The sequence below is a fragment of the Scyliorhinus canicula genome, chromosome 9 (assembly GCF_902713615.1).
Source record: "Scyliorhinus canicula chromosome 9, sScyCan1.1, whole genome shotgun sequence".
Taxonomy (NCBI): domain Eukaryota; kingdom Metazoa; phylum Chordata; class Chondrichthyes; order Carcharhiniformes; family Scyliorhinidae; genus Scyliorhinus; species Scyliorhinus canicula.
Genome location: NC_052154.1, coordinates 66,740,742 through 66,767,143, shown reverse-complemented (window position 1 = coordinate 66,767,143; position 26,402 = coordinate 66,740,742). Strand labels below are relative to the sequence as shown.

The following is a 26,402-nucleotide window of genomic DNA, read 5'->3' as shown; positions in this document are numbered from 1 at the left end:
CCCCCCCCCTCCCAACTCCCCCTGCGACAAACAGCTCCTCAAACATGGTCATAAACATCCCCACCTTTTCTCAAACTTCCCTGCAGAGCCCCATAACTCACACTTTATCTTCTCTAACTGCAGGAAGTCTTGCAGGTCACCCAACCAAGCCGCTAGCCCCGGTGGCGATGCCGACTGCTACTCCAGCAAAATTCGCCATTCAATTAGAGAGACGAAGGCCACGACATAGGCCTTCCTCCTCTCCATTAGCTCCATCTTCTCTGAAACCCCAAATATTGTCCACCTCCTCCTCCACTATCCTGGCTAAGACCGTGAACATACCCGCCCAGAATCTTCCCAATTTTTCGCAACCAAAAACATGTGCACGCGATTCGTTGGTCCCCACCCACACCTCTCACACTACGCACCTGAAAGAACCCACTCAGTCTCGCTTGAGTCATATGCACCCTGTGCACCACTGTATCAGGCTCATACTTACACAAGAGGTCCCGTTTACCCTACGCAGTGCCTACGCAGGGGCAGCACGGTAGCATGGTGGTTAGCATAAATGCTTCACAGCTCCAGGGTCCCAGGTTCGATTCCCGGCTGGGTCACTGTCTGTGCGGAGTCTGCACGTCCTCCCCGTGTGTGCGTAGGTTTCCTCCGGGTGCTCCGGTTTCCTCGCACAGTCCAAAGATGTGCGGGTTAGGTGGATTGGCCATGCTAAATTGCCCGTAGTGTCCTAAAAAGTAAGGTTAAGGGGGGGGTTGTTGGGTTACGGGTATAGGGTGGATACGTGGGTTTGAGTAGGGTGATCATGGCTCGGCACAACATCGAGGGCTGAAGGGCCTGTTCTGTACTGTACTGTTCTATGTTCTATGCTCTACTTCCCAATTGATCTTCCCTTCACTTTTCTCCTTGATCTTCATCACCCCAAGTGCTATATCTAACTGCTTCTTGAAAACATACACTGTTTTGGCCTCAACTACTTCCTGTGTAATAAATTCCACAGACTCACCACTCTCTGGATGAAGAAATTTCTCTTCATCTCTGTTCTAAATGGTCTACCCCGTATCCTCAGACTGGAGAGCCCTGGCTCTTGACACCCCTGTCGTTGTGAACATCTTTCTTGCATCTATCCTATTTAGCCCTGTTAGAATTTCTAAGAGATCCCGCCTCATTCTTCTGAACTCCAGCAAATACAAACCTAACTGACTACTCCTCCTACGCCCATTTTGCCATCCCAGGAATCAGTCTGGTAAACTTTCGCTGCATTCCCTCTATAATAAGACCATCCTTCCTCAGGTAAAGAGATTAAAACTTTTCTTTTTTTAAATTTAGAATACCCAATTTTTTTTTCCCAATTAAGGGGCAATTTAGCATGGCCAATCCACCTGCTCTGCACATTTTTCAGTTCTGGGAGTGAGACCCAGGAAGACACGGTGAGATGGAGCAAACTCCACACAGACAGTGACCCGGGTCCTCAGCACTGTGAAGTAGCAGTGCTAACCCGCACACCGTGCCGCCTAAAGACTTCAATGCTGCACACAATATTCCAGGTTTGGCCTCACCAGGGCCCTGTATAATTGCAGCAAGATATCCCTGCTCCTGTACTTTAATCACCTCACTACGAAGTTCAACATAGCATTTGCCTTCTTTACTGCCTGCTGCACTTGCATGCCAACCTTCAGCAACGGTGAGGACAGCCAGGCCTCGTCGCACATTCCCTTCTACTAATCCAGGGCCTTTCATATAATAGTCTGCCTTCCCGTTTTTGCTACCAAAATACCTCGCATTTATTCAAATTGCACTGCAGCCGCCATTCATTTGTCCACTCAACTTGTCTAAATCACACTAAGGATCTCTGCATCCTCTTCACAGCTCACCCTCCCACCCAACTGTGTCACTGGAATAGCTGCGTCTCAAGATGGAGCTAGGAAAGGGGGCAGAGAAGAGAAATATTACGGAACTAGAAATAAGGAGGCTTTGTGATACAGAGGATAAGAGGCCAGCAGCTCACTTCAGGGCAGCTAGGATACCAAAGTTGTAAGCTATCTGGTTTGGTGTGACGAGGAAGGAATCAGTGACGAATGAAGTTTGTGCACTTTTGTTTTTTTAAGCACTTAATTGACTGTAATGTGCTTGGGATGTCCTGAAGTCATAAAAAGCTCCTAATAAATTCAAATTCTTCCTTTATAATCTATCTGTACAATTGGAACAAACGGGACATATATGTACCTAAACTTTGGGAGGATGGATTCCATTTTGCCTTTACATCTAAACTGGTCATGAAGTCAATCCTTGCTCTTCATCCCAAATCTTTTAATATATTTTAAGCATCCAACGACATTGTTCAAATAGACCTTTGGGGGAAGAAAACACATTCTGATTCAAAGTTGGATCAGAGCCCAAAATTATTTGTTTGCCTCCAATGATAGATGGCAATTTCAGTTATTTGCACCCTGCAATGAAGGTACCCTTGCATTTCCTTCAATACTTTCTGCTGTGCATCATCACAAGCAAGTCTGCACAATTTAATAAAGAAATGTGTTCTATGTACTGTGGACAAAGATTATTGCACACTTATATGGACATTCTTTCTTAAATTTATGCAAATTATGATTACATAATTGTTTGTGCAAACTTCTGTTCCTTTTCTGAACTAGCTTTGGTACAAAGAGGCAAGTTGTCAAAGGTGCAACAATAAATTGAAACAGACAATTGCACAATAATAGAGAATCTGCCACCACTGTCTTAACTATGTATGGACAGCAATGACAAGCTCTGGAATAAGCCGTCCTTAAAAGGATGATAGAGCTTTATATCTCCACATAAAAAGATACAATGTAGCCAGCAGGTACCCAGTGAGCTGGAAGAAGAGGAATAAGTATGCCAAACACAACAACGACAAAGTAGAGGTAGACTATCCAACACATTATCTGATATGGATGCAGCGGCCAGCTCCAGCCATTGGTCCTTGAATGATGATGGCAGTCCACTGCTGAAGTATGTATATTTCTCGCTGGTGCAGTTTTATTGCTGTTCTTATTGATGAAATTCATCTGCAAAATAATATTAAAAAGTCATTTGTGATAGCATTTTTCTCATCCCGAAATAGCAGTACAGCTCATCATTTTGGACTGCTTCAGCGTAGTGGTTTGATGCAACCGAGTGGTTTCGGAGGCCAATTTATAAGGCCACTTCAGAAGGCAATTAAAAGCTACATAAAGGCCAGCGGGTTTTCTTCCCTAAAAGAAATATGCAACAAGGCCTGGACAATATTCAGGTTTGGGCTGATAAATGGTAAGTAACATTTGCACCACACAAGTGCCAGGCAATAACCATCTCCAAAAGAAAGAATCTAATCATCTCCCCATGTCCAAAGATGGGGATAGGGCGGGGCAGTGGGCTTAGGTAGTAATAATAATAATCTTTATTGTCACAAGTAGGTTTACACTAATACTGCAATTAATTTACTGTGAAAAGCGCCATTCGGGTACACGGAGGGAGAATTCAGAATGTCCAAATTACCCAACAGCACATCTTTCAGGACTTGCGGAAGGAAACCGGAGCACCTGGAGGAAACCCACGCAGACACGGGGACAATGTTCAGATTCTGCACAGACAGTGACCCAAGCCGGGAATCGAACCTGGGACCCTGGTGCTGTAAAACAACAGTGCTAACAACTGCCGCCCCTTAGGTAGATCACTTTTTCGGAAGGCCGGTGCAGACTCAATGGACCAAAAGGCCTCCTGCACTGTAGGGATTCTATGGACATCCAATGGTATTACCATCGCTGAATTTCCTATCAACAATCTGAAGTCTCACAACACCGGGTTAAAGTCCAACAGGTTTACTTGAAGTCACCATCAAATAAAACTGTTGGACTTTAACCTGGCGTTGTGAGACTTCCTACTGTCCCCACCCCAGTCAGCGCCAGCATCTCCACATCATCAACAATCTGGGGATTACCATTGAACAGAGACTGAACTGGACCCGCCATATAGATACTATGACTTAAAAAAAGGTGAGAGGGAGGGAATTCTGCGAAGTAACTCAACTCCTGACTCTTCAAACCCTGTCCACAATCCAAAAGGCACAAGTCACGAATGTGATGGACTACTCTCCACTTGCCTGGATGAGTGCAGTTCCAACAACACTCCAGAGGCTTGACACCATCCTAGACATAGCAGCCAGCTTGCCTGGATTCCCTTCCACAATCTTAAAACATATTTTCCCTCCACCACTGACACAGAGTGGCAGCAGTGTGTACCATCTACAAGATGCACTGCAGCAATTCACCTTTCGACAGCACTTTCCAAACCCGCGACCTCTACCGCCAAGGACAAATGCAACAGATGCATTGAAACAGACCACCTGCAAGTTCCCCTCCAAGCTACACACCATCCTGACCAGACTTGGAACTATATCCCTCTTCCTTCACCGTCATTGGGTCAAAGTCCTGAACTCTATTCCTAACTGTGGGTGGACCTACACCACAAAGACTGAAACTGCAGTGATTCAAGAAAGCAATAAATACTTGCCTAGTCGGTGTTGCCCACATCCTATCACTCAATATAGTTAAGTAAAGGCATTGCTTTGCTGCCTACAACCAGTTCACTCCTAAAAGTCCCTGGGCGCGATTCTCCGATGCCGCGCCGCATCGGGAAACCCGTCGTGAACTCAGTAGAGTTCAACGACGGTGGGAAACGGCCCCGATCGCGATCGATTCTGGCCCCGGGAATGGGCTAGCATCGGGGCCGCGAGGAACACGGGGGGGGGGGGGGGGGGGGGGGGAGACGTGACGTCGAAAGCGTGTCGTCAGTGCGCGACGCCCGAATGACGCCGCTCCCGTCGTAAAAGGGCGCGACCCACGCATGGAGAGGAGGGAGGGAAATGTCGGAGCCACGGAGGGCCGCCCAGAGGTTCCGTGATACGGACCTGGAGACCCTCCTCGATGAGGTGGAGTAGCGCAGGGGCATCCTCTGCTCAAGACGAGGGCATTGCCACTCTTCCAGCACCGTGCGACGGGCCTGGCGTGAGGTGGGCACGGCAGTCAGTGCTGTGGGGCAGACCCCTCGGTCCAGGGAGCAGTGCCGCAAGAAGCTTCACGACCTCACCAGGGCTGCCGGGGTAAGTGCCACGAGGGTGCCCCCGGGTCACAACCACCCCCCCCCCCCCCCCCCATGTCCCTCATCACCACCACCACCACCCCGCGGGCACGTGGGGGAGGGGGGTCGAGAGTGAGTGGAGGGTGTGGTTAACAAAGTTGTCACAGACCCACATGAGCGCTGCAACCCCCTGGAGAGATGCCATGGTTTGGCTGCAATGTTGCCCCCACCCTGTGCCAATATCTGAACGCCCTGATGATACCTGCCTAATTGTGATGTTCTATCTATGCCCCCCCCCCTCCCCCCAAAACAGGACAAGACTGCTCACAACAGCCGGGAGCGCAACAGAACCAGAGGGGGTTCACCCGTTATGCACTCCCCTGACAGTGTTCGAGCAGAGGGCACTGGACCTCGCTGGGGGATCTGCCACCCGGGAGGTCACGCAATGCGAGGTTGGAGGTACAGAACCAAGTGAGACAACCCTGCATGACAACCCGCCCCGCCCCCCCTCCCCCCAGCCCATCCTCTCCCCTCACACTCTGCCCACTGGACCCCCATCCTCTGTCCCCTCGCACACTACCCACTGGACCCCCCATCCTCTCTCCCCTCACACTAGACCATCCTACGCCCGGCCGAGCGTGTCTAACTAACCCCGTATCATTCTGTTCCCCAGGGCCAGCTGCCGAACGTCCAGGGCCGTCTGGTGCCACACACAGGCGACCATCCGCGATGACCACCGTACCCAGGGTCGCACGCCAGAGGGTGGCAGGAAGGCCGGACATGAGTGCCATCCTCCAATTCCGGGACTCTCGAGCGGGACGTACAGAGGACGGACAGTGACGACTTTCATGGCTGTGCGTTGCCCGAAGGTCGGGCCGTGAGACAGGACAGGACGGGGTTAGTGGACCCAGACGCACAGAGGACGGGCGATGCAGTCAACGGACTCACCTGACGCTGAACTGTACATGGGCCGCGTGCGCCCTGCGCTTGGACATGACTGGGACCAGGGCACACCTGAATTTCTGATGGGCGAGGACCTAGAGCTTGCGGCACTGCTGTCTCCCAAACCATCCACCATCCCAGAGACACTCACCTAGGTTGGGCAGTTAAGTGATGAGGCTCCTGAGTCACTGTCTGGCGTGCACTACACAGCTGAGCCGGTACAGCAGGTGGAGGTCGGAGCAGCCGAGGGGCTGGACGGTCGGAGGGCAGCCTTGGCCCAGCATCCAGCTGGCGGCCAGACGTTTCCCGGGTTCCTGGATTTACTCGACCCACCTGGACAGCCGATGCATTATGAAACCCAGGGACACAATGACGGGATGAGGGCTGTCTTCCAGCAGCTGCAGATGTAGTTATAGGAGTCAAACCGCGTCCAGGAGCAGGGAGTGGTGCTGCTCATGGCAGCCACCCAGGCTGACACCGCACGGGTGGCGTCCGCGGACGAGGCAATGGGTGAAACAGTATCGGCCATGGGTCAGGTTCTGCAAGGCATTGGGCTTCATGTGCACGCGTCATCCATGGCCCAGGAGAGGGCTGCCCTCTCACAGGCAGCAATGCGCCAGAGCCAACATGACATTGCCGGCGCGCTACGGGCCCTGGCCGAGTCTCACCAGGCCATGGCCCAGTCCCAGCACGCCATGGCACAGTCCTAGCATGCCATGGCACAGTCCCAGCAGGCCATGGCACAGTCCCAGCAGGCCATGGCACAGTCCCAGCAGGCCATGGCACAGTCCCAGCAGGCCATGGCACAGTCCCAGCAGTCAGTCGTGGAGAGCATTGACCGCCTGACGCACGTGCTGGATGGCGTCGTGCACTCACAGGTTGAGGTCGCACAGTCCCTGGCGGGAATGTCTCACTCCCTGGACTCCGTCTCAGCGAACGTTCGGACCCTGGTCGATAACGTTGCAGGCCTCCAGGACTGGCAGCGCCAGGTGTCGGTGGGGCGACGGGGCACCTCCCCGCTCGCACCTCCGTCCCACAGTGAGGCCTGGGGCCACCTGGCTCCCCGAGGGAGGTAGTTGTTCTGGGGCCCGTCCCATTAACTCCATCACGGGACGTCCCCGAACGCTCGGCCTCCCCCGGTCCCATCCCTGGTGCATCGGGTGGGCAGCGGGCAGAGCAGGGTGGCACCACGTCATCCGAAACGCCCGCAGAGCAGCCTGGCCCATCAAGGCCGGGTCGCCCCAGGAAACGAGTGCCGACGGGGAGACATGTCGCGGGGCGTGATTCTCAGCAGTCCGCCTCCACTCCTGCTGTACCATCTGGGGTTCACTTAGACGTAGTGGTAGGGCCCGTAAGGCAATGAAGAGGGACACATAGTAAGTTGGCACGGGTGAAGGGCACAGTTTAGTTGTAGGGGCTAGGGCATCTGCACATAATGTTAACCATTAAACTCACTGTTGCACCTAACTTGTAAGACTGCGTGGTTTTTCAGTTGCCACGGGGATCGTGATGGTGACCGAGTGTCGCTGGGTTTAACGAGCGGTGAAACTTCGGTGCCGGGTGTGCAGTCCCTCCCCCCCCACCCCCCCCACAGTTGGACACCGTAGTCCTCGCCACTCCGACGCCAGCTACCCCACGCGGGCATGTGATGGAGTGTCCCTGATGAACTCAGCGACCACCGAGGTAGATAGTTCAGCTATTGCCATGAGTCAGACTTTGTCTAACGATTCTGAGCTCACAGCTCATCGCAGATCGGGCTGTCATCATTCAACATGGCACTGATCACACCCGCTGACACAGCCACCACTGTCGTGCCATACCGTTGTGCTGCAGTGTACACGGAGCGGGGTTGCGGGGGGCGGGGGGGGGTTGTGTGCTGTCCGTCTGCACGACTGGCGATGCAGGTGGTAGTGGTAGTGTTCAGCGATGCCGTCGCACGCGACGCGTGGATCTTGCAGCCACCAACGCGTTGCATGCCCGCTGTCCTCGCCGGTGTCGTCGTGCAGCCTCCTGGGCATACCAGCACCCGGGGTCGTGTGTGTGTGCTGCACCCGACGCACCACTAACCTCCTCCTTCTCCTCCAGGGGATGGTTTAGCTCACTGGGCTAAATCGCTGGCTTTTAAAGCAGACCAAGCAGGCCAGCAGCACGGTTCAATTCCGGTACCAGCCTCCCTGGACAGGCGCCGGAATGTGGCGACTAGGGGCTTTTCACAGTAACTTCATTGAAGCCTACTCGTGACAATAAGCGATTTTCATTTTCATTTCCTCCGTGTTGGCACCACTGCCAGTGGCCTCTACCTCCGACTCCTCCACCAGGGCATCTCCCCTCTGAATTGCGATGTTGTGCAGTGCACAGCATATCACAACAATGCGAGCAACCCTCTTAGGCTGGTACTGCAGGGCCCCTCCGGAGCGGTCCAGGCACCTGAATCTCATTTTCAGCAGACCAAAGCAGCACTCCACCACACCCCTGGTTGCTGCATGAGCCTCATTGTAAAGGGTCTCCGCGTTGGTCTGAGGCCTCCATATGGGCGTCATCAGCCAAGACCTCAGTGGATAACCCCTGTCGCCCAGCAACCAGCCCCTCAGCCGGGGGGGGCCGTCCCTCAAACATAGCAGGGATGAATGACTGCGCCAGAATGTACGCATCATGCACACTCCCAGGGAATCTTGCGCACACATGCATGATCCTCATGTGGGGGTCGCATACCACCTGGATGTTCATGGAGTATGTCCCCTTCCTGTTAATGAACACTTCCCTGTTGCCTGCAGGCGGGCGCATGGGGACGTGAACACCATCAATCACTCCCTGGACCATCGGTATCCCGGCCATATTGGCAAATCCACGGGCTGGTGCTTCTTGATTTGCTCGGTCCTCGGGAAAGTTGATGTAGCGGTCCGCGATGGCGAACAGGGCGTCGGTCACGCCCCGGATGCACCTGTGGACCGATGCCTGTGATATCCCGGATAGGTCCTGTGTTGTTCCTCGTGTCTTAATAAAGCTCGTAGTCTCAAAGGTGGAGAAGATGCTTTATTGTGAATTCGTTCTCTCTTCAGAGCTTAACTTACGGCTACCTCAAATGCTGCCTGCCTGTGTCCTGCTCCCAGTTCTCCCTTCCGTGAAGTGTGTCCTCACTTCCTGTCCCTGTGTATTTATAGCTCTCCCATGCTCCCTCTAGTGCTTGCTCAGTTGTATTGCATCTACCGTGATACACAATCACCACATCCCCCCTTTTTTCTTTACATATTATCTGTACTTCGTTAAAGAAAATTCTACAAAACAGCTAATTATGATATGTGTATCTATACAAGTGATGGTGCTATTGCATATTTTACAAAGCCAATTTATATGTATGAGTCCAATCTAGGTCCCCACTCGGAGACTGGAAGGAAGCGGTAACATAAAAGTTAAGTGCCACCATCACCTTGACGGCAACCAGTATCACGTGTCCTCCTCCCGTTCCACGTGGGGCAAGGTGCGCCACGAGGTGGCAGATATGTGCGACGGTCTCCCTGCTGAACCGGAGTCTCCTCCTGCAGGTGATGTCCGGCAGTGCCTCAAGAGAGATCCGATCACGGTACACCCTAGGCCTCGATTGTCGCCTCTGGCGCCCTGGCTCCACCATCAATGTCTCCTCCTCCCCCCCATGCTGCTCAACATCAGTGCCCACATCATGTGCCATCCTCAGCGTTTGGGGGTCAATGTTCCCCTCGCCATACCGGCCACGAGTGCCTGCGGCCTGTACGGCCACTCCACGGCCATTCCCTCTGCTGCTGCAGCTGCCCCTGCATCCATTGTGGGATGTCGCTGTGGACACTGCTCGAAGTCCAACTGCAGTACAGCGGCCCCAACCACTGCGCTGAACATCGCCGTTTGGTTCAAAGACATTATGGTCATCTACAGAAGGGTGATGGGGGGCAGAGAAACAACATGTTAGACGGAGGTTATTCGACAGCTCGGCAGCCGCCTGCCACGGGATACCTGTGTGCCCCGGTGGCCTGGTCGCGCTGCTGACAAGCAGCCAGCCTAACCCCTGGTCACTTTCAGCGTCCAATGGTCAGTTAACTACGTCCTCCTCACCGGTGCGTCAGTGGGCTGTGCCCATCAGCCAAATGGGCAACAAGCGGCCGTGTCCTCGTCACCGTCCTGCCATGGCAGGGCGGCTGAGATGCTGCATCCGGGGGTGGACGACCCACTCCACTCATTCCCTCCTTCTCCCCCCCCCACTACTCGCTCCCTCTCCCCCCTCCACTACTTCCCTCTCCCCCTCCCACTACTCCCTCTCCCCCCCCCACTACTCCCTCTCCCCCCTCCCACTACTCCCTCTCCCCCCTCCCACTACTCCCTCTCCCCCCTCCCACTACTCCCTCTCCCCCCTCCCACTACTCCCTCTCCCCCCTCCCACCACTCGCTCCCTCTCCCCCCCTCCCACCACTCGCTCCCTCCCCCCCTCCCACCACTCGCTCCCTCTCCCCCTCCCACCACTCGCTCCCTCTCCCCCCCCACCACTCGCTCCCTCTCCCCCCCCCACCACTCGCTCCCTCTCCCCCCCCCTCCCACCACTCGCTCCCTCTCCCCCCTTCCACTACGCCCTCTCTCCTCCCCCTCCACTCCCTCTCTTCTTCTCCTCTCCTCTCCTCTCCTCCCCACGGCCGCTGCATTCTCGGGGAAGCCTTCCCCAGTTTGCGGAGACTCCGGGACGGTCCGCTCACCTCCTCACTGCTCGTCAGTCACCACAACTGGCTGGCGACTATAAAAAGCAGGTGTGGACGGCGACGGCATGAACTGGGGTCACGCCGTCGGGACTTCAGCCCATCCGGGCCAGAGAATAGCGGGGGTTCTGGAGATTCGCCATTTTGGGTGTCTCGGGCGATTATTCGGGTTTTGCCGCGCGGAACACGACGGGAGCGATTTGGCCGTTTGGGAGAATCGCGGGAGTGCGTCGGACCGGCGTCGCGTGAAAAACTGGCGCGGCCCGCCATTCTCCCAACCGGCGTGGGGTCGGAGAATCACGCCCCCTGTACCTAATTGTGAATCTAATACAGCAGCAAACAGGAAAAATCTTTTTATCAGAGTCCCATCCCCAGACCTCCAGTACAAATGGCAGGAGAAAACACAATGCCCCATGTAAACCAGACCAAGATAGAATATTTACAGATAACTCCAGCCATAACATGGAAAAACTCCCTGGTCAGACTTCCAACTGCTCTGCATCAATTACTGAGGACTCGACAGAGAAAGTGGAATAGGATGAGTCACAACTGTTCATTTAATGTTAGCAAAAAAGATCCTTGAACATGCAAAAATTGATATTGTGGATGACCGGCTCTGACAGACATCAAAGAACCCAGGTGTAAGACCAGGAACCAGGCAAAGCCAACAACAGAAGCCCATTGTTGTGAGGAATTACTAGATGAGAAACAGTGAAATCTGAAACGGAATATGGAATCAGAAGAGGGTATGAGAACTCATTTTAAATACAGCACCAGAAAATAAATATACACAACAGAGTACATGCACAGATGGCAATGAAACCCAAGGGAGAGGTCTGCAAATAAACACAGGACGAAACGGACAAGCAAACAACCGTAGTAACCAACGCTAGCATAAATGTACCCGTTACTAGTCTTTTGGAGTGCATGGGTGATTCATTTAAGCATGGCCCCTTTATTTCTTTTGCGCAATAACCTAAAGCAGCCAGTGTGCAATGAATTTCGGGTTGCTATGCAGCTCTCAAGAATGAGGCAGCACTATGGGAGGGTGCATCCACAACAGCTAGGGACACCATCTTTATCTGTCAACAGTATGCAAACAATGCCAGGTATATCCAAGCCCTTGCATACACTGTCCCAAGATGGCTGAAATTTAAATCACGTCGCCAAATATCTATAGTCTTAATCAATCAGATGATGGAAAATCTGTGGTATTTCTGTATGGGATAATTGCGACCCCTTCAAAGTTCAAACTCACAAAGGGCTTGGAAAGCCAAAGAAAGGAAGTCATTTACTTATCCAAGAGCACAGGCGTGTCCATGCTGATCAACAAGCATTTCCTCCACATTTTAGAGACCATCCCGAGGGATCGGGCAGTGCATCCTGATGAGGAGGTCAACTAAACTTATCACAATTCTCCACAGCTATGTTCCATTAAGAATGCTTTCACAATCCTCACTTCTGCATTGCTTTCACTTTCCACGTAGCATTAACGGGAGAAGATTTTCATGGATAGAATTTACAGTGCAGAAGGAGGTCATTCAGCCCATCGAATCTGCACCGACTCTTGGAAAGAGCACCCTACCCAAGCCCACACTTCCACCCGATCCCCATATCCCAGTAACCCCACCCAACACGGAGGACAATTTTGGGCACTAAGGGCAATTTAGCATGGCCAGTCCACCTCACCTGCACATCTTTGGACTGTGGGAAGAAACAAGAGCACCCGGAGGAAACCCATGCAGACTCAGGGAGAACGTGCAGACTCCGCACAGAGTGACCCAAGCCAAGAATCGAACCTGGGACCCTGGAGCTGCGAAGCAATTGTGCTAACCACTATGCCACCATGCTGCCTTCAGTTAAAGAAGGTTCTGGCAATATGGGGCATCTCAGGAGACGTTACCAACACAAGTTACAATTTATTTTTCTTAGTACTTCTATTGAAAACCTTTTCATTTGAACAAAATAACATAATAAAATATAACACAGATGCTTCAAGTTTCAATATACAAAGAGCACAATCAACAAACAAGAACACATCGAATCATAACCCTGCAACAATGACGTTTTTTTAAAAACCCTTAACAGCTGACGGTAACTAGCTCTTTGAGAAAGGAAATGAATAGCTGCCATCTTACATAAAATCCCTCAACTGACCCCCTAATGGTGCACTTGACCTTCTTCAAATATATAAACTCCATGAGGTCACTCAACCAAGCTGAGGCACTGGGCGGAGTAGAAGGCCTGCACCCAAGCAGAATTCACCTTCGGGCTATTAATGAGGCAAAGACAAGGACATCCGCCTTCACCCCCATCTGCAGCACCGGTGAGTCCGATAACCCGAAAATGGCCACCAACCGACAAAGCTCCAGTGCGACATTAAGGATTTCTGACATGGCGTTCAAGAAGGAAATCCAAAAGCTCAACAACTTGGGACAAGATCAGATCATACGAGCATGGTTAGCAGGCCCCAGAGAACATCGCTCACACCGGTCATCAGACCCGGCCAAAGATAAAATCCATTTCAACAGGGAGGATGGTGGTGTCATAGGAAATGGAGGAAAGACCTTCCGCAGAAAATCGCAAATCTGGAAATACCTAAACATATTGGTTCCAGGGATCTGAAATTTTTCAGACAACACCACAAAACTAACACACCTTCCCTCCATAAACAAGTCACCAAACCTCTCCCGACTCTTTCCCTCCCATGACCTAAACATCGGGTCTAGACCCACCAGCACAAAGAGATGATTACAACAGATAGGGGCCAACAATGACCTGATGCTCAATTTAAAGGCTGTCTGAACTGTTTCCAGATTCTCAAGGTGGACATCACCACCAGATTCAAAGAACATCTTGCAGAGAAAACAGAAGCGAGGCAGTTACTAAAGCTCCCAAACTAGAGCTCCTACAAGAAGTCGCCCGATTAGTCCCCATACGGAACTCGGATCACTAAACCACCTCAATATTTGCTCAATATTGGCTGCCCAATTCTAAAATAACAAATTGGACAAAACTAAACCAGCTGATCCCCTTTGGGGAAAAGCCTTACGAATCGTTTGGGTTTTACCCACCCTCTTTGGGGAAAGGCCTTACGAATCGTTTGGGTTTTACCCACCCAAATAAAAGAGGACACCAACGAAAAAGGACTTAGGCAGAACCTCGGCCCCTATGGTCAAAGACCGACTGAAATACTAGTCTCACTCACCCCTTCCGCAACCTAGTCTGGTCCTTTACCCACAGAGGAGTCTCCTACAGAAACACCACATCAGCACTCAAACGTTTCAGGTGAGTAAATATCTTCAACCTTTCCACTGGGCCGTTCTACCCCCTTGCATTCCCCCTCGAACTGGAGTCAGCCATTTCCACCAAGGGGGTTATCCAACTACTGCTTAGAGCTCAGGCAGCAGGCCCACCCAAGATGGCCGCCAAACCCACCAACAAGGCAAAACAAAAAAAAACAGTGGTCACAGTCAGCAAACTATCCTGACCCCCCCCCACCACCCGTTCGCTCCCAAACAAAACCACACCCAAAAGTACATACAAATAACTGTAAAGCAAACAAACCCCCCCCAAATTCCTACTGTTAACTAACCCTAACCCCAAACTGAAAAACACCAAGGTCATTATCCAAATCTAAAGTATGATAATGAGCTGCAGCTACCCACACCGCTCTGCTCCAGTTAGCTAGCTAATACTTTGGGTAGGAGGGTGGCCCCGCGCAGTGTAAAGAAAAATACAGACAAAAACCCCCTACAACAACATACTCCCAACAGGGTGCAGTATATTTCCCATAACAATATTTATGGGATAGTATATTCCCCAGCAATGAAACATATTTCCCCATGATCGCAGGTTTTGCCAATGTGATTGGTTCTCCTGGCCGTCAATTTTTTCCTTTAGCTCTTTGTGTCTTGACCAGCCTCGGCTTCGAGGGTCGTGATCCAATCCCCCGGTCTGTGGCGGTTTCCTCCAGGTGCCGTGTCGTTGCCTCCTGGGCCTCGAGCCTCCGCTCCATTTTTCTCACAGCCTCCCTCAAGGGGGCTGTTGCGGCCTCTACCGCCGCTGCGAGCACCTCCTTCATTGCCTCTCGAAGCCTCTGGAGCTCTTCGAGGTGATGAGACCCATCATTTTCAGCGCCTGGAAAGTCTGTAGGACCAATCTTCGTCAGTACCTCACCGCCATGCAGCTCCCCTTCTCCGAGGCGGAGGTTACCCCCTCCTCCTCTTTGGAGGTTTTTTGACTGGGTTGCTGATTCTTCGCTGCTTTGGGGGGCATTGTGGTCGATGGGTTTATTTTGTGGGGGGTGGGACTTTTCGTTCTCTTGCTGCTCGTTTGTTGGGGTTAAAGGGCCTTAACCAAGGGTTCTAGACGAGAGCCACCTTTTGTGCGACCACTCAGCTCATAACTGTCACCGGAAGTCAATTCCTATATTCTTGCAGAAGCTGCATTTTTTGCTACTTTTCGCCCAGTTTCTGGGTGTACTTTTGTTAAAAGCCCCATCTGATCGATGGTACAAGGTGCCCACATAAGGGAAAATACCCAGAAGGACCAGGCAAAGACAGCTGATGGAATAAACTCGTGAACGGAATCAGAGGCTTCTCGGGACTCTTCTTTGGAGAAAATGGCAGAGGCTGCTGCTGCGACCCCAGCCACTCCACTAACAACCGAGATACTTGCATTTTGGAGGCTGAATTCAAGAAGCAGAGGCAGTTGATAGAAGTGGACCTGGCTCCCATTTGGTCGGCGTTGGAGAAAACCGACAAGTTGATAAAATAATATCGCATGACACAGAGATAAAGAGAGTGGAGCCGGTTCTCTCTCTCTCTCTCTCTCTCTCTCTCTCTCGAGGCATAGTGGCCAGATTGCTGCCCTGGAAGCCGAGATGTTCCATTTGGCTGATGTGAATAAAGCACTGAGGCATAGTGACCAGATTGCTGCTCTGGAAGCTGAGATGTTCCATCTGGCCGGTGTGAAGAAAGCCAAATTGGACAAACTGGAGAATCGTTCTCGGAAGCAGAATATTAGAATTGTAGGGTTGCCAGAGAGAATGGAAGGCCCAACTCCCCTAGAATACTTTTCTAAGATGTTTGGGAAGATGGTGGGCCCATTCACATCCCCTCCTGAGCTCGATCAAGCACACAAGACACTCCGGCAGAAGACCTGTCCCAATGAACCACCATGGCTGTTATTGTAAAGTTCCTTAGCTTTCGGGAAAATGGGCGGGTCCTGAGATGGGCTAAGGAACATTGAGAGCACAAATGGGAAGGCCATGCCATCAGGATGCTTCAAGATGTTGGTGCAGAGCTGGCAAAGAGGCGTGCGGCGTTTAACAAGGCTACGTCTGCTTGTATCAGAAGGTTCGATTTGGGATGGCGTATCCAGTGTGGCTCACTGACTATTAATTCAAAAGACTTTTTTTTCGATACTTCGGCCAATGCGGAGGCTTTTGTAATAAAACATGGGTAGGGTGCGAGCTGATTGAGGTTTTGGATGTTGGGGATGTGTATGTGGTTGTGGCGAGGTGTAGGGCTCCTTGTAGGTATTTGTAACTCTCTGTTCATGATTGGGATGATGGTTTTTTGAAGATTGTATTTTTCAAAGGGTGGGGGTTATGGTGTGGCTCAAAGTTATGGGGGGTTTTATTCTGTGTTCTGGCAGAGGGGAGGAACCCCATGGAGTATGTGGCAATGATGCTCCGGAAGTTGGTCGAGGCTGGGAAGACAATGCAGGGGATGGTTGTGAGGCTCCACAGGTAGCAGCATAAAGAGCGGCATGCTCTACCCCACCAAGCTTTTGATCATCGTTCAGGGCAAAGAGTACTACTTTAACGCCCCGGAGGAGGCCAACAGGTTTGTGCAGCAACACAACCTGGGAACTAGCAGTAAGCGACAATGAATGCAGCACGGGTTTTAGCAGCCAAGAAGGGCAGAGGCGAACACATGTGGCGGGGCGGAGCAAGGGGGGGGGTGCAGGGAAATAAATATATAGGGTTATTTGAGGAATCCGACTGTTTGGGGAGCCACTACACTAGCAAATAGGCTGGTGTATGGAGGTATAGCGAAGGAGGAGGTTGCAGCGTACTTCTCAGAAGGGAGGAAAAGGGTGGCAGGGAGGGGGAGGATAGAAAGCTGGCTACAACAGCTTGGCGATGATGGAAAGGAGGAAGCAGACAACAGCCATCTTGAATGGCCCGAGAACAAGGGCAGGCTTGAGCGAACAGGGCAAGGCCCACACGGAGAGTACAGCTGATGCCACCGGAACAGGGGCAGAGCCCCTCCCCCCAATCAGAATAGCTACATGGATCGGGTGACACGGTGGCGCAGCGGTTAACACTGCTTCCCCACAGCGCTGAGGACCCAGGTTCGATCCCGGCCCGGGTCACTGTCCGTGTGGAATTTGCACATTCTCCCCATGTCTGTGTGGGTCTCACTCCCACAACCCAAAAATATATGTAGGAAAGGCAAATTGGCAAAGCTAAATTTTCCCTTAATTGGAAAAAAAAGAATTGGGTACTCTTAAAAAAAAAAATTTTAAAAAGAATAGCTACATGGAACGCGAGACACCTCAATGGGCCAGTGAAAAGATCCAGAGTCCTTGCCCATTTTAAAAGCCTGAGGGTGCACGTAGCCTTCCAACAGGAGACGCATCTAAGAGAGGGGGACCGACTACGTAAGGAAAGGGCTGGGTGGGACAAACGTTTCAAGCGTGCTTCAACACCAGGGCAAGGGGGTGGCCATATTAGTTAGCAGGACAGTAGCGATCACAGGGACAAACTCAGTGACCGGTCCAGGGGGCCAATTAGTTATGGTCAGCAGGACCCTAAAAGGAATACTCCACGATCGTAATCTCCAACCATGCGCCTCATTATATGGATGTAAAGTTGGAGAAAGGCTGGGCCCAATGCTACATGGAGACTGGACACAGCCCACCTCGCCAACAGGGAATTCTGTACAAACATATCCCAAGCCATCGACAGTTACATGACCTACAGCCAGAACGGAGAGGTCTCACCCGCCATGTTTTGGGAGACACTGAAAATGGTGAGTAAGAGGGAAATAATAGAAAGGGCAGCCAGGCAGTGGCTGATCGACTCCATACTGGAGGTGGATGGGGGATACACCTCAACCCCAACCGTGGAACTGCTGGTGGAGAGGAAAAAGCTGTAGATGGAATTCGATCTGCTCTCCATGAGGAAAGCAGTCCACCAGCTCCACCAGTCCGGGGGGTCCTTCTACGAAGATGGAGACAAAGCCAGCCACATGCCAGCACATCACCTAAGAAAGCAGGCTGCCGCAAAATAAATAGTGGAAGTTAGGGATAGGAATGGTAGGATGGTGGCAGCCTCAAATGAGGTTAACGAGTCCTTTGCACGTTTTTACCGGGGCCTGTACACCTCTGAGCCTCTGGAAGGGGATTCAGAGATTAAACTTTTCCTCAACAGACTGGAAATTCCAGTAGTTTGGGGGGGGAGGGGGGGGGGGGGGGGGAACCAGTTCCGAACAGAGGTCTTCAAGACTGTCGACCCTGACCTATAAAAGAAATCCAGGTACAACGTACGGAAAGCCATCAGGGACGCCAAATGACAATACCGCATCAAACTTAAATTCCAGGCCAACAATACAAACCCACAACTTCTATGGCAGGGCTTACACAAGATCATGGGCTACAAAGCAAGGCGAGGCGGAATATCTGGGGCTGGAGCATCCCTCCCCGATGAACTGAACAAGTTCTATGCCCGCTTTGAGCAGTCGGCCAATACATCAGTGCCACCCACCCCAACAGCCCTGGATGCACCCATACCCACTATCACACCTCAGAAGTAAGAGCTGCCTTCTTGAAAGTGAACCCGTGGAAAGCGACGGGTCCCAATGGAGTCTCTGGGCAGACCAGCTGCCGAGTGTATTCGTGGATATCTTCAATACCTCACTTCTCCGCTCCGAGGTCCCATCTCCTTCAAGAAGACTACCATAATACCAGTACCAAAGAAGAACATGGTAGCGTGCCTCAACAACTATCGACCGGTGGCCACGACGTCTGTCATCATGAAATGCTTTGAGGGGCTAGTCATGAGACAGATCAACACCAGCCTCCCAGACGGTCTTGATCCTGCAGAACTGCAGTTCGCATATCACCGCAACCGTCCACAGCAGATGCTATCTCCCTGGCTCTACATCCAACACTCGAACACCTCAACAACAAGGACACCTACGTGAGACTGCTGTTTATAGACTACAGCTCCGCCTTCAACACCATTATCCCGACAAGACTAATAGCCAAACCCTGCAATCTTGGACTTGACCCCTCCTTGTGCAGCAGGATCCTTGACTTCCTCACCAATAGACCGCAATCTGTCAGGATAGGCAATAGGGGGCAGCACGGTGGCGCAGTGGGTTAGCCCTGGTTCCTCACGGTGCCGAGGTCCCAGGTTCGATCCTGGCTCTGGGTCACTGTGGAGTTTGCATATTCCCCTCGTGTTTGCGTGGCTTTTGCCCCCACAACCAAAAGATGTGCAGGCTAGGTGGATTGGCCACGTTAAATTGCAAAATATTAATTGGGTACTCTAAATTTATTTAAAAAAGGATAGGCAATAGCACCTCCTCCACAATAGGCCTTACTATCGGGGCCCACAAGGATGCGTGTGCAGTCCTCTACTGTACTCCTTATACACGCACACAAATGTGTGGCAAGATTCATAACTCCAACTCAATCTATAAGTTTGCGGATGATACGATTGTGGTGGGTCGTATCTCAAACAACGATAAAACAAACTACAGAAGGGAGATCGATCACTTGATTGCATGGTGTACTGAAAACAACCTCTCTCTAAATGTCGGAAAGACCAAGGAACTGATCATTGACTTCAGGAAGCGTAGCATGAAACCCCCCCCCCCCGCGTCTTCATTAATGGCTCTGAAGTAGAGATGGTCGATAGCTGTAAGTTCCTGAGGGTTATCATCACCAACAGTCCGTCTTGGTCCACTCACGTTGATGCAACAGTCAAGAAAGACCATCGTCTCTACTTCCTACGGAAGCTAAAGAAATTCGGCACGTCTGCATCAATTCTCACAAGCTTCTACAGATGTGCCATAGAGAGCATCCTATCCAGCTGCATTACAGTCTGGTATGGCAACTGCTAGGCCCAAGATCGCAAGAAACTGCAGAGTATGGCGAACTCAGTCCAATGCATCACACAAGCTTGCCACCCTCACATTGATTCGGTATACACCCCCCGCTGCCTTAGGAAGGCAGACTGATCAGAGACCCCTCCCACCTAGGCTTTGCCTTCTTCCAGACCCTTTCATCAGGCAAAAGGTACAGAAGTCTGAAGACCCACTCGAACCTCTTCCCCACAGCCACTAGACACCTCTATGACTCTCCCTTGGACTGAACTGTTCCCTGTAAGAACACTATTCACGACGCCCTATGCTGCTCTTGCTCATGTATTTGCTTTGTTTGGCCCCTTGTTCCGCACTAACCAATCACTGCTTGTCGATGTATCATTAATGTACTCTGTTGATTATTCTTTTTTGTCTACTATGCACGTACTGTATGTTCTCTTGGCCACAGAAAAATACTTTTCACTGTACTTGGGTGACAATAAATCAAATCAAATCAAATCATATCAAAAGAGACAAGCGCTGGAAGCACCGCTGGGCTGAAGGAGATCATGGAATGCATTAATTCCATGCAGTCAGGGAAGGTACAGGGACAAGACAGGTTCCCGCTGGACTTTTACAAAAAATTTGCAACAGCATTGGTCCCACACTTGCGGAGAATGCTCAATGATTCACTGTCAAAGGGGGCCCTGTAGGCATAGACCTCAGTCTCATTGATCCCCAAAAAGGACAAAGACCCGACAGAGTGTGGATCATGCAGACCAATATGTCTCTTAAATACTTATGCGAAAGTCCTAGTGAATGCACTGGCGAGGCGCCAGGAGAGTTGATAGACAGAAGTGATCGCAGAAGTACAGACCGGGTTTGTCAAGGACAGACAACTAACAGCGAACATCCAACGCCTACTGAATGTAATAATGATGCCACCCAGAGAGGAGACACCCGAATTGATCGTCTCCCTGGATGCTGAGAAAGCCTTCAATCAAGTAGAATGGAGGTGCTTGAAAAGTTTGGGTTTGGATCAGGGTTCACCACGTAGGTGAAAATTCTGTCCAGCGCTCCGATGGCAAGCGTGCAGATGAATGCCATCAGCTCAGAGTACCTTAGGCTGCATAGGGGAGCGAGGCAGGGGTGCCCATTTTCCCCGCTCCTGTGGCAATTGAGCCACTGACCATTGATCTTAAATCAGCAGAGTGGTGGACGGGCATTCAAAAAGGGGGCAGGGAGCACAATTTCACTCTAAGAAGATGACCTGCTCCTCTGTCCTCTGTCAAACCCCCTGGCCAGCATGGAAAAGATAATGGTTTCATGCATTCTCCGGTTACAAACTCAACCTGGGAAAGAGCAAATTCTTCCCAGTGAACCCAGAGGGGGAGGAGCAGAGCTGGAGGAGTTACCGTTTAATATGGTGCTATGTCTTTTCGTCCGACGTCATTTCGTCCAACGACACTTCGTCCACGTCTTTTGGTCCAACGTCTTTTGGTCCTACGTCTTTTTGTCCGATGATTTTTTTCGTCAAAGACTTTTTGTGACTTGTTACGTTTTTTTTGTCGGATGATTTTTTTTGTCAAAGACTTTTTGTAACTTGCTTATTAGCACTCCACTCCACACATTAACTTTTTGTAAATAGAAATCTTCTCTAATGCACATAGCAAGGTATAATATGCAATAAAGGATTTTTATTACCGGTCTCTTTCCTTTAACGAGCCTCGTTAAAGGATAGTTATTATCGTTCTCTTTCCTTTAACGAGCCTCGTTAAAGGATAGATATTATCGTTCTCTTTCTTAATTCGCCCATCCCGAAATGGCAAAGTTCATTGTGTCAACGAAGAGCAAAAGGAAGGTAGCTGATGAAAATAACTACATCTACGATTTTCATTCGAGCAGTCCAAACCTAGGAAAAGAATACTGGAGATGTGAGAAAAGAAGGCTGTGTTCAGTGCGGATTCACACGGTAACGGAAAACAATGAGCCGAAAATTATTTATTTCTCTAATGAGCACCTTCATCCAGCTGATGTTGATTCGTTAAATGCTAGAAAAGCAGTTGCAGAAATAAAGCATGAAGCAGTGGAAAACATAGCAGCAAGTTCGCGTAGCATACTAGCGGCCAAGTTTACGCAGCTATCAGAAAATACCTGCTCTCAACTCCCTAGGTTGCCCGTCGTCTCAAGGACTATTCAGAGGTGCCGACAAAAAAATTCTGGATTTCCCGCTAATCCAGCGGCTAATCCGATTGATATCATGGCAGATTTCGAAGTTGCAGGTCACAAGGCAATTAATTCATCATTCCTTAATTCATCTGTCGTGGCATGTTTGTTTCATTTGAGCCAATCTGTGTTTCGAAAAATTACCGATTTAGGCCTCAAAGAAAAATACAATACAGACTCTGAATTCTGTCTTAAAATTTGATGTTTTTCAGCATTAGCTTTCCTCCCCGTTGAAGATGTCGAAGAGGCTTATGAAGATTTGATAGACGATGAAGAAATACCTGCTGAATTCATCGTTTACTTCGACTTGACTTACATAGGCATTGTGAGAGGACGTGGTGCCAGACGAAGGAGAGAAACACCTACATTCCCGACAGCTGTATGGAATGTTAATCAGCGTGTTCTACAAGATCTACCGAGAACAAATAATGCTGCTGAGGGGTTTCATTCTGCGATAAAGCGTTCGGCGGGTGGAGCTCATTTGAATATTTGGAGGTTAATCAAAACTCTGAAGGAAGAGGAAGGGTTCATAATAGGCAAAAAGGCTCAAATTCTTCGGGGAGATCAGTCGACTTCATATACGCGATATAAGAAAATAACTGAACGCCTCAAAAGATTGGTCGTTGAATATGATTCTACAACAAAAATTGATTTCTTGAGGAATGTTGCTTACAATTTACATCAATTTTAAGTAACTTCGGAAATTTTAAGTAATTAGTAAACTTTTAGATTTTTTAAACTGCATTTTTAGATTTTTTTAAACTGCATTTTTCAACTTGCATTTTACTTGCATTTTAGCAATTAAATTCACTTGCTGTATTGTACTTGCATTTTATCAATTAAATGGTTTTATACGGAGTTTATTTGCAATTGGATAATTGGACGAAGTGACGTTGGACCAAAAGACGGGCGGACAAAAAGACGTTGGACCAAAAGACGTGGACGAAGTGTCGTTGGACGAAGTGACGTCGGACGAAAAGACGCGACACGGTTTAATATAACCCAGACCAAGTTCAGGTACCTGGGGATACAGATAGCTCCCAACTCGACAAGGCTCCACAAGTGGAACCTCCCAGCCTGGTGGAGGAGGTAAAGAGGGATCTTAAAAGATGCGACTCGCTCCAGCTCTCGCTAGTGGGAAGAGTACAGGTGATCAAAATGAAAATGCTGCCCAGTTTCCTCTTCATATTTAGATCCCTCCTGATCCTTCTTCACCAGGGTTGATAAGCCAACCATGGCCTTTGGCTGGGGGAACCAATTCAGGCACCACTTCAAACTTGGTGGTACCTCTATGGAGGTCCCCATCTGCAACAACCACAGGTTCGCCCCAGTAAAGATAGATGCCACATTTAGGGCAGAGGAACCTGGAGGGTAAAGGACATGTGGATGGTCAGATGGCAACCCTGGGGAACTGTTGGAGAAGCTCCAACTCCTTGAAAGGGAGCGAGCTGTGGTACTTTCAGCTGCGTGTCTTTCTCCGCGATGAGACCAAGACGTTCCCTCAGTTACCTGGGCCACGCTTCTAGACAAGATGGCAGCGCTGGATAGGCTGGGTGGAGAGAAATGTGGCAACATATACGGACGACTCATGGAAGAGACCAGAATCCCACTGGATGAGACACAACAGAAATGGGGGGAGGAACTGGGAATGGAGATAGGGGGAGGACTCCGGATCGAGGCATCGCACGGGGTGAACACCACCTCCTCGTGCGCAGGGCTAAGCCTGGTGCAGCTCAAGGTGGCGCACAGAACCAGGTCACACGTGAGCAGATTCTTACTGGAGGCGGAGGACAAGTTTGAGCATCGTCCGGGGATTCCGGCCAACCAGGCCCACATGTTCTGGCCTTGCCCCAGACTGACTGCAGACTGAATCCAGCAGGGGGCAGCAGAGCAGAGCTTCTGATTGGCTGTTCCGGGGAGATTTGCATACGTGCAGTGCGGTCAGCGTAAGTTGAAGGTGCACCTGCATCAGTGACCCGAGGAGTTCGACGGAAGTCAAGCATCCAGCAGGGGGCAACAGAGCAGAGCTTCTGATTGGCTGTTCCGGGGAGATTTGCATACATGCAGTGCGGTCAGCGTAAGTTGAAGGTGGTTTGTGAAGGGGCTGTTCTCGAGTGACAGCTTTACCCGAAACACTACTTACGTAGTGTCTGCCACCCATCCTCCTCCTCCTCTAACCAAAAAAAAAGTTCTGTCTGTTGGATTGCTAAACTAACAAGTTTTTTATTTTTCAGTAGTTGGGAAGTTAGTTCAGTGGGAATGGAGGCTAGGGCAGTTGAATGTTCCTCCTGCAGAATGTGGGAGGAAAGAGTCACCTCTAGTGTCCCTTCTGACTACATCTGCGGGAAGTGCACCCAACCCCAGCTCCTCGAGAGCCGCGTTAGGGACCTGGAGCTGGAGCTGGATGAACTTCGGATCATTCGGGAGGCGGAGGAGGTTATTGAGAGGAGTTATAGGGAGGTAGTCACACATCAGGTAAAAGAAGGTAGATGGGTTACCGTCAGGGGAGGGAGAGGGAACCGGCAGGCAGTGCAGGGATCCCCTGTGGTCGTTCCCCTCTATAACAAGTATACCGTTTTGGATACTGTTGCGGGGGACGACTTACCAGGGGTAAGTAATAGGGCACAGGTCTCTGGCACAGAGTCTGTCCCTGTTGCTCAGAACGGAAGGGAGAAGAGGAACAGAGCACTTGTCATTGAGGACTCCATAGTTAGAGGAACAGACAGGAGGTTCTGTGGGAACGAAAGAGACTCACGGTTGGTGTGTTGCCTCCCAGGTGCCAGGGTTCGTGATGTCACTGATCGTGTTTTTGGGATCCTTAAGGGGGAGGGGGAGCAGCCCCAAGTCGTGGTCCACATAGGTACCAACGACATAGGTAGGAAGAGAGATGGGGATTTGAGACAGAAATTCAGGGAGCTAGGGTGGAAGCTGAGAGCTAGAACAAACAGAGTTATTATCTCTGGGTTGTTACCCGTGCCACGTGCTAGTGAAGTGAGAAATAAGGAGAGAGAGGAGTTGAACACGTGGCTACAGGGATGGTGCAGGAGGGAGGGTTTTGGTTTCCTGGATAATTGGGGCTCATTCTGGGGTAGGTGGGACCTCTACAAACAGGATGGTCTTCACCTGAACCAGAGGGGTACCAATATCCTGGGGGGGAGATTTGCTAGTGCTCTTCGGGGGGGTTTAAACTAATTCAGCAGGGGGATGGGAACCTAAATTGTAGTCCCAGTGTACAGGATGTTGAGAGTAGTGAGGACAGGGATAGGGTTAAAAGTTCGAAAGAGGGCACCGGCAAGCAGGACGCTGGTTTGAAGTGTGTCTACTTCAACGCCAGGAGCATCCGGAATAAGGTGGGTGAGTTTGCAGCATGGGTTGGTACCTGGGATCTCGATGTTGTGGCGATTTCGGAGACATGGGTAGAGCAGGAACAGGAATGGTTGTTGCAGGTTCCAGGATTTAGATGTTTCTGTAAGAACAGAGAAGATGGTAAAAGAGGGGGGGGGTGTGGCATTGTTAATCAAGGAAAGTATTACGGCGGTAGAAAGGACGCTTGAGGACTCGTCTACTGAGGTAGTATGGGCCGAGGTTAGGAACAGTAGAGGAGAGGTCACCCTGTTGGGAGTTGTCTATAGACCTCCGAATAGTTCCAGAGATGTAGAGGAAAGGATTGCAAAGATGATTCTCGACAGGAGCGAGAGTAACAGGGTAGTTGTTATGGGGGACTTTAACTTTCCAAATATTGACTGGAAATACTATAGTTCGAGTACTATAGATGGGTCAGTTTTTGTGCAGTGTGCGCAGGAGGGTTTTCTGACACAGTATGTAGACAGGCCAACAAGGGGCGAGGCCACATTGGATTTGGTACTGGGTAATGAACCCGGCCAGGTGTTAGATTTAGATGTAGGTGAACACTTTGGTGATAGTGATCACAACTCGGTTATGTTTACTTTAGCAATGGGCAGGGATAGGTATATACCGCAAGGCAAGAATTATAGCTGGGGGAAAGGCAATTATGATGCTATTCGGCAAGATTTAGGATGTATAGGATGGGGAAGGAAACTGCAGGGGATGGGTACAATCGAAATGTGGAGCTTTTTCAAGGAACAGCTACTGCGTGTCCTTGATAAGTATGTACCTGTCAGGCAGGGAGGAAGTTGTCGAGCAAGGGAACCGTGGTTTACTAAGGAAGTTGAAGCACTTGTCAAGAGGAAGAAGAAGGCTTATGTTAGGATGAGACATGAAGGCTCAGTTAGGGCACTTGAGAGTTACAAGTTAGCCAGGAAGGACCTAAAGGGAGAGTTAAGAAGAGCGAGGAGAGGACACGAAA

At 50.6% G+C, this 26,402-nt stretch overlaps 1 protein-coding gene across 8 annotated transcripts in view; it reads right to left on the bottom strand.

Annotated features, from left to right (window-relative positions):
* zdhhc1 (zinc finger DHHC-type containing 1) overlaps positions 1 to 26,402 on the bottom strand; it is a 134,073-nt gene that overhangs the window by 71,768 nt on the left and 35,903 nt on the right. For all 8 annotated transcript variants that reach the window (XM_038806819.1, XM_038806824.1, XM_038806822.1 and 5 more), the window contains one exon: positions 2,823 to 3,041. In XM_038806819.1, the coding sequence (XP_038662747.1) occupies positions 2,823 to 3,041 (219 nt within the window). The remainder of the gene's footprint in view (positions 1 to 2,822; positions 3,042 to 26,402) is intronic.